The following is a 12,962-nucleotide window of genomic DNA, read 5'->3' as shown; positions in this document are numbered from 1 at the left end:
GAACTTCTGTCTTTTCTCTGGTTTTAAGAACAGACGTCTTCAGGAACAGATAACAACAGAAAGTTAAACCCCCTGTTTTCAGTCTGAGCTAACCAGGTGGTTTAAAGACTTTCTGATGAAAACCTTTATCCTAAGTGCCTTTTTAAAACTGGAGCAATTTGTTAGAGTAATATACGTCAGCACGTCAGCTCTGTAGACGACAGCACCGCTGCACACAGATAATTTAGTCACATAGAAGTGTGGCATGAATAATTCAGATCCTTGAGTGGTCTCTACTCAGCCAATACTGAATTATCCGCTTTATTTTTTATAAACAAAAGTTTCACAGATATTAAAAATCTGAGTCTGAATGAAATTCTTACACTTTTAAGCAGATTTATTAGCCTGGATTGTTTAATTTGAGATGAACCAGAACTGCAGCATCTCTGGTTCTGTCCATTTCAGGATCTTTGATGAATTCTGCATCATTCCTCCTTGTTCTGAGGTTTCTGTTTAAATCTCCAAGGAAGGAAGAAAGAAATCATAAGTAAAACCCTCTGAGTACTTTAGTTCTTAGTTGGAAGGTAAATCCATAATAAAGCAGCTGCTGCTGCTGCTGCTGCTGCTGCTGCTGGGCGTCATCGTGTTTTCTGTATGTTGCCAAATCGGATTTGATTGGATTTCAGCAGCGTCACAGAACCCAGAGGCGTCTGAAGGAAGATGTCTTACAGTAAGTGAGAGTGTTTAAAGGTTATTTGTCTCTTGTCTAAAACAACACAGAAGATCTTCGTTATCCCTTCAGCTGCTTTTCTGTTTCTGCCCTTTGGCCTCAGTAAGAGATTCAGCATGTGGTTGTTAGTGACACTGAAGGAGGTTTTGTGTCGTCGTCATTGTGAATAATAAAAGTGTTTCTCTCTCTTTCCTGTTTCTCCTCATGTATCCTCTCCTCTGCTTTCTACTCCACAGTCAGAATCTCTCTTTTATTCTTTATACTCTTATTCTGTAGTTTCTGATAAGTGTCGACCTTTCTCCCTCTGACCTGTCGTCGTCGTCGTCCTCCTCCTTCTCTTCCTCTTCCTCCTCCTCCTCCTCCTCCTCCTCTTTGCTCTCAGGTTAGGAGATAAACCCACAGAGCGATAATCTGTTGATGGAGATGATGTGAACAGAGATGGAGAGAGTCACCGCAGGCTTGGCACAGTTTGTCCATTTAGTTCTACAAACAACTGAAGAGCCTCTTTGGACTTTATGAAAAGTTTATGCCAGACATTTATAAAATATTCATCAGTCTTCAACAAGTCCTGTGTCTCCAGTGGTTGGTGCAGTCGTGCTTCAGCAGTGTCAGTGTGATGGGTGTGTTAACACTTTCAAATCAGTTATTAAGACTAATGATGATATTCATTGCATAAATTCATCATTTATACAGCACTTTTCTTAACAAAGCTACAAACTCTTGTGATTCTGAACTTTGTCTTTTTAAACAAGGCTCATCCTCGGTTTTCAGTTTTCTTTTCATTAATGAATTCACTTGTTTTGTCTGTTATGATTTCTTTCCCCCCGAGAACCTGAGTTTTGTTCATTATCACGTTAAATCATCATTCAACCTCAAAGTTTCAGTTTCGATTCCTCTCAGCTGAAACCTGGACATTGATGATAAGAAGTAAATCCAAACAGACAAGGCGGCTGAGGAGAAGGACGTTGGCCATATCAGCAATAAAGCAATAGAAAATAGAACTATAAAATAAAAACAGAATGATGAGAAGCAAATCAAACATATTGTCATACCCAAATGTTTCCAAAGAAAAAGGTGTTAAATTAATTTTAAATAAGCTAGAGAGGTTCCAGAGTGTGGAGGCCTGATCTCTCTTTTATACATCCAGGATTTCATATTGTAGAAAGAGATGAGAGATGGTTCAGGCTGCTGGAATCTGTGGGTTTCAACTGTTTGTACAACAAGGTGTTAAAAACAAACGAGAATGTCGTAGGACTGAACAATGATGTCCTCTCCTACTCTCAATCCTAATCAACAATTGATTAGGATTGTGTTCACAAAGAAAAGCAGGTTTCTTTTCTATCCTTCCTGGTGATTTAAAGAACACAATCACAATACCTCATTATTTTTCAGGCGTTACAGACTGTTTCAAGGAGAATTATGTATCAGGAGTCCATTCTATTATTATATTTCATATTAAGAAAGGTCAAAACTCTGTTTCTGTTTCATAGTTTTTATTATTTTGATTACAATATTAAAATCACATCACTCGGCTGCTGTTGAATAAACACTTTTACAGACAGAATCATTTTGGCTTCATCACATCAAACAGACAAATGTTCATATATGTTGGATTATTTCATATGTGAACAGACTTTATGTGATTAAACATGAATCATGTCTCATGTGTGAGTTTTAATAAAGTGTGTTGAATGTGAACAATGATCAGCTGTGATTGATAAATGTGTTTTTATGTGGATCTTCATCAGTTTGCTCGACTTCATGGATCAACACAAAATCTAAATGATAGAAAACATTTTCCATGAAAGTAAAAAACAAACCAAAGACAAAAATCAGAAAATAATCAAATATTTTTAAACACGTGGAAAAGTCGACAGGAGAAATAAAAATGAGTGAGAAGTAAAAGGAGAAATAAACAAAGCTTTAGAATAACGAGTTTAACATTTAAATTCAGCAGATTTCTCTTGAAGAAATAAACATGATGAATAAAATCTTTATCTCTAACGGCTCTGATCCAGCGTCACAGAGACTTTCACAGGTAACAGCTTCAAGGGATGGTCATCATCTACAGTGTTAAAGAATGGAAACATCTTCTGAGTGAAAGTGGGTGTGTGGCTGTGAATGTGTTTGTTAGTATCAGGATCAGAGAACGACAGTTCTCCTCTGTTCCAGTCCAGTTTCACTCTGATCCTCTGGATCTTCTGCACAGAGAGAACAGATAATCCTGATGGTGAAAATGCTGAGTAATTACCTCCATCGAACCATATTCCCCAGTATCCAGAATGATCCTCTCCCTTCCTCTGGTCAGGCTCTGTCGACACACCCAGTAACCAGCCTGTACTGTCTCCAACCAGGACGTCCCAGCTGTGAGTCCCTGACTTAAAACCCTCAGATCCCAGGACTGAGGCGTAAAAATCAAACCTCTCTGGATTGTCAGGAAGCTTCTGTCTCTCTCCTCGTCTCAAACTGGTCAGATCTTCAGACAGGACGAGTTCTGGATGAGCAGAGTTTGGGTCCAGAACCACAGGACTGTAAGAGACCAGGTCCTTCATCTTGTTCCAGATGTTGAAGCTCAGGTTGCCCAGATGTTTGGCCTGGTCTATCAGAGCTCCTGGGGCCAGCTGTGGATCATCCAGCAGGGGGCGCTGCTGGACTCGTTCCACTGCAGCCTTGTAGTTGAGCAGGAACGAGACGTCTTCAGCTCTCAGCTCGTCCTCTGTGGTTCTGATTGTGTCTGAAAGAGACGTTATGTCTCTGCTAAGAGACTTAATCTTCTCCTTCATCATCCGACTCTTCTGCTTCTCTTCCACCCTCAGTGCAGCCATCCTGGCCTCCTCTTCCTCCTCCAGAAACTGATGAAGCTTTTTAAACTGCTCCTTGATCTGCGTCTCTGTGAGTCCGGCCTGGACCTTAATGTGTTCTGCTGTTTGTTCAAACTCTACTTTAACACGTTCAAAACTCTGTAACTTCTTCTTCAAGGGCTCCAGAGTTTCCTGAAGCTGCTTCTTGTGTTGTTGTGCAGCTTCATCGATGGGTCTGAATCTGTGGCCGGTGTGTTTTTCTGAATCTCTGCAGACGAGACACACTGGCTGCTGATGGTCCAGACAGAAGAGTCTGAGTTTCTCTGAGTGCAGACTGCAGAGAGCAGGTGAAGAGCTCTGATCTCTCTCCTGTAAGAAGGTCTCACACAGGTTCTTTAACACCAGGCTAACAGGTGGTTCTGACCTTGAAGATCTTCTCTTACAAAGTGGACACTCTTTTACTTCTTTGTCTTTCCACCAGCTCTTCACACAGTCTTTACAGAAGCTGTGGCTACATGACAGAATGACAGGATCTCTGAAGACATCATGGCAGACGGGACAGCAGAGATCCTCTTCTAATCTGGAAGCCATTGAGTCTCTAGGTGAAGCTGAAAACAGACAGTCAGTCAGTCACAGCTCCATGAACTTCACTGAGGTTCACTTCCCCTCTGAGTCGAGGTGTTTGTTAAACTCACGGTCAGTGTGTGGAGCGTCGGCAGGTTGTAGTTTGACTCTTCTCTCCTGTAGCTGGACTCACTCAGGACGTCTGGTCTGGTTTGGTTCAGTTTGGTTTGGAAGGTGAATGTGATCGTCTGGAATTCAGCCTGCGTCTCTTCAGGGAGGGACAGATGTTTCCTGGTTTCTCTGGTGTGTCAGGACACGATTGTAAAAAGTAATTCAAGCCTTGGATTTGATAACTGGTCAAAAGTCATTTGGCAGCAACAAGCTCACACAGACAAGAGACTTGGTTGTAAAATAGCTGCTTGTATATGATCGTTATCTGCTTAGTGATCAAAGTTCAGAGGTATTTCTGCAAAAGTAAAGATAAGTTATGTTAAAGATTAACTTTGTCAAGAAGAGGTTTGTGTCAGATCCTAAAGACAAAGGTCAGGTGGTGCAGGGGGGAGGAGTCTGTGACGCAACTGCAGAGCTGAAGTCTCATTAAAGAGACAGAAGCAAAGTCATGAGTTTGATGAAATTGAATTTAGCAAAGTTATGAACATATTTTTTCTTCTAATGAGACTTGTGATGAATATTCATGTGAAGTGCTGCAGGTGATGGAAGTCACGCTTCAGGGAAACCATGTTTAAAATAACACATGAGATGTAATGATGAGAACCAGGATTTACAAACATGGATCTCAGCAGGTTTGTTGATTGAACACACAAACGTACACACACATACACACACACACACACACACACACACACACACAAACACACACACACACACACACACACCTGTGACCTTTTCCCAACAGCAGTCTGGTTTGTCTCTAATAGTTGTTGATGGTCACTGACTTGCTCCCATGCCGACAGCTGCACTGTCTCACTTTACTGCTGGAAATGCACATTTAACTGATGATTTACAAACTGTACAAGTTGCCAACTCTTCATTAAACCAACAATTTGCAGTAAATTACAGCCTCGTCTCCTGATCTGGTCTCACACTCATGTCTGATCCTCTCAGGGTCAAGTTCTTAGAAACATCAACTCTTCAATGCAACAAATAACCAAGTTTCACTGGCGCTGATGAAGCGGAGCTCAGCCCTCGACTGCACAGAGAGAGAAATGGATGTGAGAGCAGTGTGGGCAGCGAGCAGCTCCACAGTGAGGAGGGAATAATGTTGTTTATAACACACGGAAGCTCTTTGCACAACAGGAGTGAACATGTTTGGTGGAGCCACCTCCTCTCAGTCCCTGTGAGCCAGAGGCTGATGCACAGGAAGGAAACACAAGACACTGATTCAAAGAAAGTGTCATAAACCATCTTTAAAATAAATCTTATTGTTAATCACAGGTTTAAAGAGGAAAGAAGTTGATGTGTGTCTTTGATTGTGAGAGATAAACATAACAAAGACAGATAATTACTTATTAATAAAAGACCATCAGTCTTTTCATCTTTTAGAACATTGTACAACAAGATATGAAAACAGAGATGTGATATTAATGAATATGAGGTGACGTGAACTCACTAAACAACCTGAATACAGCAGAGACCGGCTCATAGGTTCTAAATCTGTATCAGTGAATCAGTGCAGACGGAGAGGAAAACAACCTGCTGCTCCGAGCTGGGAGGTGACTTTTCATACACACACACACACACACACACACACACACACACACACACACACACACACACACACACACACACACACACACACACACACACACATCTACATACAAACCAGGAGAGATTTAAAGAGAAACAATTACAAATGAGTATATTAGAATGGAATAACATCTAAAGTGAGCAGAGGTATAATCGGCAGCAGGAAGTGAACACAGTGGAAACAGTCCCATGAATCAGGTGCTTTAAACAGAAAGAGCTTACACACTGAGGTGATGATGATAATGAGGAAGGAGCCTGAAGATGGGGCGTCTGATGAAGGCATCTGATTGGATAATGAAAATGTGTGCGAGAGAAAGAACTGATGTGATGTGTATATTCCTCTGAGTGTGTGTGACCCAGAGGAAACTCATCACTGTGTCCTCTCATCACAGCCTCTACGGTTCAGGAATGTGGTTTGAAATCAGACATATGTCTTCAGACTGCAGCTTCACATTCCTCCACAGGACCTGGGAGACCTGGATGTTCTTCATGATTTCCCTCTCAGCTCCCGGTTGGTCGAAGCTGTGAAGTCTTCATATGATTTGTTTGGCTCAAATTGTCTCGATGCTCCTGAGCCACAAAGGTTATTTTGTCCTCGTAGACGTCCCAGTACATCGAGGAGCTTCTTACCCTCCAGCGTCTTAATAAATAAACAACGTTCTAATGTGAATTTTCTCTAATGTGGAGTTTTGTCATATTTGTTCACAAGGCCTTTCTGTGTGGACTTTAATTCATGAATGTGGGATCAGATGAATGTTTGGCCTGGTGAGATAACGACGCTGCAGCCGACCTCTGACCTGAAGACACTTCGATAAGAAGGAGTCTCTCCACCTCGGATGTAAAGACGACCCTCACATGAGATGTAATGATGAGAACCAGGATTTACAAACATGGATCTCAGCAGGTTTGTTGAAAGTCACATTTTGTGGATTGAAGCTGTTCCAACACATCAGCCTCCAGGTGAGCTTCCCTCGGACCCGCACAAGTTTAAACTGCTGTTTCATCGCTGTCATGATGTTTTTCACAGATTCTACGTGATGAGAAATGTAAAAGGAACATGTGATGATCTGTGAAACCAGGCGTCTCTGTGCACAGTGGGTCCTGGTGGGCTTCAGACCCTGACCCAGGTGGAACCAGCTGACAGGTCCACATGGGTTTCTGCTGCTTGTGTGAGAATCACCTGGTGCAGGCGAGTCCGAGCGTCCCAGAGAATAACATGAAGAATAGATTCATTTTACCGTATGAATGAAAACACTTTTACAGACACAATCATTTTGGCTTCATATTTACATTTCAACTTAAAAAAGGTCAAAACTGTGTTTCTGTTTCTTAGTTTTTATTATTTTGATCACAATAATAAAATCACATCACTCGGCTGCTGTTGAATAAACACTTTTACAGACAGAATCATTTTGGCTTCATCACATCAAACAGACAAATATTCATATGTGTTGGATTATTTCATATGTGAACAGACTTTATGTGATTAAACATGAATCATGTCTCATGTGTGAGTTTTAATAAAGTTTGTTGAATGTGAACAATGATCAGCTGTTATTGATAAATGTGTTTTTATGTGGATCTTCATCAGTTTGCTCGACTTCATGGATCCACACAAAATCTAAATGATAGAAAACATTTTCCATGAAAGTAAAAAACAAACCAAAGATAAATATCAGAAAATAAATGAAATCTTTTTACGCACGTGGAAAAGTCGACAGGAGAAATAAAACTGAGTGAGAAGTTAAAGGAGAAATAAACAAAGCTTTAGAATAACGAGTTTAACATTTAGATTCATCAGATTTCTCTTGAAGAAGATGAATAAAATCTGTATCTCTAACGGCTCTGATCCAGCGTCACAGAGACTTTCATAGGTAACAGCGCCAAGGGATCTGGAGTGCTAAAGTATGGAAACATCTTCTGAATGAAAGTGTGTTTGAAGGTGTGAATGTGTTTTTTAGTATCAGGATCAGAGAACGACAGTTCTCCTCTGTTCCAGTCCAGTTTCACTCTGATCCTCTGGATCTTTTGAACAGAGAGAACAGATGATCCTGATGGTGACTCTGCTGAGTATTCACCTTCATCGAACACTATTCCCCATAATCCAGGCAGTTTGTCTCCCTTCCTCTGGACAGGCTCTGCTCTTACACCCAGTTCCCAGATTGTACTGTCTCCAACCAGGACGTCCCAGCTGTGGGTCCCTGAGTTAAAACCCTCAGATCCCAGGACTGAGGGGTAATAATCAAACCTCTCTGGATTGTCAGGAAGCTTCTGTTCCTCTTCTGGTCTCAAACTGGTCAGATCTTCAGACAGGACGAGGTCTGGATGAGCAGAGTTTGGGTCCAGAACCACAGGACTGTAGGAGACCACGTCCTTCATCTTGTTCCAGATGTTGAAGCTCAGGTTGCCCAGATGTTTGGCCTCGTCTATCAGAGCTCCTGAGGCCAGCTGTGGATCATCCAGCAGGGGGCGCTGCTGGACTAGTTCCACTGCAGCCTTGTAGTTGAGCAGGAACGAGACGTCTTCAGCTCTCAGCTCGTCCTCTGTGGTTCTGATTGTGTCTGAAAGAGCCGTTATGTCTCTGCTCAGAGCCTCAATCTTCTCCTTCATCATCCGACTCTTCTGCTCCTCTTCCTCCCTCAGTGCAGCCATCCTGGCCTCCTCTTCTTCCTCCAGAAAACGATGAAGCTTTATAAACTGCTCCTTGATCTGCGTCTCTCTGAGTCCGGCCTGGACCTTAATGTGTTCTGCTGTTTGTTCAAACTCTACTTTAACACGTTCAAAACTCTGTAACTTCTTCTTCAAGGGCTCAAGAGTTTCCTGAAGCTGCTTCTTGTGTTGTTGTGCAGCTTCATCGATGGGTCTGAATCTATGGTTGCTGTGTTTTTCTGAATCTCTGCAGACGAGACACACTGGCTGCTGATGGTCCAGACAGAAGAGTCTGAGTTTCTCTGAGTGCAGACTGCAGAGAGCATGTGAAGAGCTCTGATCTCTCTCCTGTAAGAAGGTCTCACACAGGTTCTTTAACGCCAGGTTAGGTGGTAATGACTTTGATTTTCTTCTCTTACAAACTGGACACTCTTTAACTTCTTTGTCTTTCCACCAGCTCTTCACACAGTCTTTACAGAAGCTGTGGCTACATGACAGAATGACAGGATCTCTGAAGACATCATGGCAGACGGGACAGCAGAGATCCTCTTCTAATCTGGAAGCCATCGAGTCTCCAGGTGAAGCTGAAAACAGACAGTCAGTCAGTCACAGCTCCATGAACTTCACTGAGGTTCACTTCTGTTAAGTTAACTCATTTGCGCAGTGTAACTTAACGTGAAAAGTATAAGCGGAGCGTCTTTTTAATTAAGTATATTTTATTCTCACTCGTGCACCGGCTTTGTTCATCTGTCTCACTTATGTGCAGGTTCACAAGGGATGTGACGACATACACGTCATATAAACACAGGTACGAGAAAAACGTAAAACCTCAAATATAATATAACTATTACCGTAAACAATGAGAAGAGCGTTCTCTATAATAATGATAGTTTAACAACTTCCCCTCTGAGTCGAGGTGTTTGTTAAACTCACGGTCAGTGTGTGGAGCGTCGGCAGGTTGTAGTTTGACTCTTCTCTCCTGTAGCTGGACTCACTCAGGACGTCTGGTCTGGTTCGGTTTAGTTTGGTTTGGAAGGTGAATGTGATCGTCTGGTTTTCAGCCTGCGTCTCTTCAGGGAGGAACAGATGCTTCCTGGTTTCTCTGGTGTGTCAGGACACGATTGTAAAAAGTAATTCAAGCTTTGGATTTGATAACTGGTCAAAAGTCATTTGGCAGCAACAAGCTCACACAGACAAGAGACTTGGTTGTAAAATAGCTGCCTGAATATGATCGTTATCTGATCAGTGTTCAAAGTTCAGAGGTGGTTCTGCAAGAGTAAAGATAAGTTATGTTAAATATTAACTTTGTCAAGAAGAGGTTTGTGTCAGATCCTAAAGACAAAGGTCAGGTGGTGCAGGGGGGAGGAGTCTGTGACGTAACAGCAGAGCTGAAGTCTCATTAAAGAGACAGAAGCAAAGTCATAAGGTTGATGAAAATAAATTCATCAAACCTATGAACATATTTTCTCTTCTAATGAGAATTGTGATGAATATTGATGTGAAGTGCTGCAGGTGATGGAAGTCACGCTTCAGGGAAACCATGTTTAAAATAACACATGAGATGTAATGATGAGAACCAGGATTTTCAAACATGGATCTCAGCAGGTTTGTTGAAAGTCACATTTTGTGGATTGAAGCTGTTCCAACACATCAGCCTCCAGGTGAGCTTCCCTCGGACCAGCACACCTTTATACATTTTGGGATGAAGTGTTTTCTTGCGTTGATGCGGTTGGTTTAATCTCAATGTGCATACACACACACACACACACACACAGACAAACACACACACACACACACACACAGACAAACACACACACACACACACACACACACACACACACACAAACACACACACACACACACACAGACAAACACACACACACACACACGCACACACACACACACAAACACACACACACACACACACACACACACACACACACACACAGACAAACACACACACACACACACACACTTACACACACACACACACACACTTACATACAAACCAGAAGAGATTTATAGAGAAACAAATACAAATGAGTAAAATAGAATGAAATAACATCTAAAGTCAGCAGAGGAACAGTCGGCAGCAGGAAGTGAACACAGTGGAAACAGTCCCATGAATCAGGTGCTTTGAACAGAAGGAGCTCACACACTGAGGTGAGGATGATGATGAGGAAGAAGATGAAGATGGAGCGTCTGATGAAGGCATCTGATTGGATGCTTGAAGGGAGATGAGTGGTAGTGGGATTCTCATTGAGCACTTAACTAACATTTTAAACTTCGACAGTGTCCGGTTGTGATTGGATGGAAGGAGAGCGAAGCGTGAATGTCACTGAGGAGGAAAAGGAACGACTTCATCCTGGTTCAATATAAAGACCTGATGCTTTCCTGTGTTGTGAGATTCATCTCTCACAACACGTCCATGTATCAAAGCTCGTGGTGTGAAACCCAGCGTCGAACAGGGTGAAGGGCTCGTACATCACAGGAATCTCAAGGTCCCAGTGAACATCAGGGTGGACTCGCACGTGCACTTTGTGTCACAGCTGGACTGAAGACCCCTGACTCCTTCTTGATCGTCATCACAACAACAATCAGATTCATGTAGAAGTCGACTCCTCAACCAGCTGCCTCCTCTCTGATCTGGATCTGATTGGATCGGCTGAGCTCGGTTTTCCTTGTGCCACTCGCAGCGTAAAGCAAAGCAACAGAACCAGTGTAAACCCAAGATGGTTCACCCACAGTCTGAGATACTCTGTGAGACTCAATCAATTCCAAATTAAGACCGAACACAACGACTCGAGTCTCTGAGAGAAACGACACTGATGCACATTTTTCCATCTGTTAGAAAACTGCTGAAAGAAAAAGTAAATAAAATCTCCCGGAGACACTTTCATGTCACAGCAGACTTCATTATTCTCTGTGTGTTTATCTCTGCTGTTCTGCATTATGATTAATTTATTCCCTCTTGTCACATTCTGCTTCCCACACAACTTGTACTCAGGTGTTAAACGGAGCCATTAGTCATGTCAGAGCATCCTGGGTTTTTCTATTTTTGAAAATGTTCTCTCTTTTAATTTCTAGTTGTGATATTCTCATTCACCCTCATATGAAATGTTAGATAATTCGTTTCTTTATTTATTTAGTTATGAATTTACCACTTCCTGGGTCCCTGCACAGGATGAATCATCTTCACATCTTTCACGGTATCCATCTAGAGCCGCTGGTTACACATTAATCATATAAGAAAAAGACACTTAGACATTTTGGTGAACAGGAAGAAAAATTAGTGAAAAAAGCACAAAACTTAAACTATGTGTTTCAGATTGTTGTTGGTCTGCGTCTCAGCTCGAGTTGTGTTGATGTTGAACTCGTCCCCAGAAGAAGTCGACCGACCCTAAAGAATGTGGCTTCTCACAAACTGTACATCGTGTGAATCTGACTTTGGTCCAATTATAAATAAACATTAAACCAGAGTCAGAGCTCATGATTTGTTTTCTCAAAACGTATTAAATCCAGATTTCTCTGATCACTAAACACAGACGGCCTCTTCACCCGAGAGTCCGACTCACGCTGCGTCCGAGCGGCGTCCTGGAGCTTCACTTCCTCTTCATCTGCCTGAGTTGAATGTGTTTGACTCGGGGGGTTCGGAGGAGAATCATTTTAAAAGAGCGTTTTGGTGAGAAGCCTCAGACGCAGCTCTGCAGTTTGACAGTCGGGTTCGGCTCTGAGGGGAAATCAGCCTCCTGAGAAAGGGTTTAATACTTCGGAACGCGCGCCTCATTTGTCGGGATTTGTGAATTTTTAAAGTTATATCACGACTCGGAGGGAAAAGTGTTTAACTGACTGGCTGAAGGCAAATGTTAAGGAACAGTCGAAGTGAGATATAGGTTTAAAATCAATAATATAAACCAGGTTCTGGAGGAGGAGTCTGCAGCAACTAGGTTAGGAAGAGAACAACTGAATTAATGTGTGTGTGTGTGTGTGTGTGTGTGTGTGTGTGTGCGACCCCCCCAAGCGTTCTTCCAAAACTTTTTAAAAGGACACATCTTCTTTATGCCTGGGAGGAAAGTGCATTCATCACTTATTGCATGCAGGCCAATCTATCTTCACGAGGCTGTGACTCATGTTAATTTTATAAGTCACTTCCACGCAGAGTGAACGTTCTTTACGTCTGTTACACATTCGGATGTGAAGATTTCAGCTGATGATGTTTCTGTGAATGTGATGCAGAGAAAGCAACTGTAGGATGTTTAAAATCCCTCAAATTGTTTTGTGTCTCCACATCTCACCCCGACACACAACTCACCCTGACACACATCTCACCCTGTACAGCATCTCCACACCCAGATGTTTGCAGGTCTTTCTCCTCAGCAGCTCCTCAGCTCTGGACCAACCTTCCAGAAGTCCAGGAGTCTGAAGATGCTCCTCCCACCATATTTCTTTGAATGGATTTGAAACAATGCTTC

At 42.3% G+C, this 12,962-nt stretch overlaps 1 protein-coding gene across 1 annotated transcript; it reads right to left on the bottom strand.

Moving 5' to 3' along the window:
• Nucleotides 1-2,591: 2,591 nt before the first annotated feature.
• LOC133003038 (E3 ubiquitin-protein ligase TRIM35-like) lies at nucleotides 2,592-9,432 on the bottom strand. The gene is made up of 3 exons (XM_061072626.1): nucleotides 9,424-9,432; nucleotides 7,690-9,074; nucleotides 2,592-4,101 (listed from the first exon to the last, which is right to left on the bottom strand). Exons 2-3 carry the CDS (start codon nucleotides 9,055-9,057, stop codon nucleotides 2,710-2,712), a joined length of 2,760 nt encoding a protein of 919 aa, XP_060928609.1. The 5' UTR covers nucleotides 9,058-9,074; nucleotides 9,424-9,432; the 3' UTR covers nucleotides 2,592-2,709.
• Between the last annotated feature and the right edge of the window lie 3,530 nt (nucleotides 9,433-12,962).

The sequence above is a fragment of the Limanda limanda genome, chromosome 6 (genome assembly GCF_963576545.1).
Source record: "Limanda limanda chromosome 6, fLimLim1.1, whole genome shotgun sequence".
Classification (NCBI taxonomy): Eukaryota; Metazoa; Chordata; class Actinopteri; order Pleuronectiformes; family Pleuronectidae; genus Limanda; species Limanda limanda.
The sequence above is the reverse complement of the archived record's forward strand: the minus strand, read 5'-3'. Positions and strand labels throughout refer to the sequence as shown.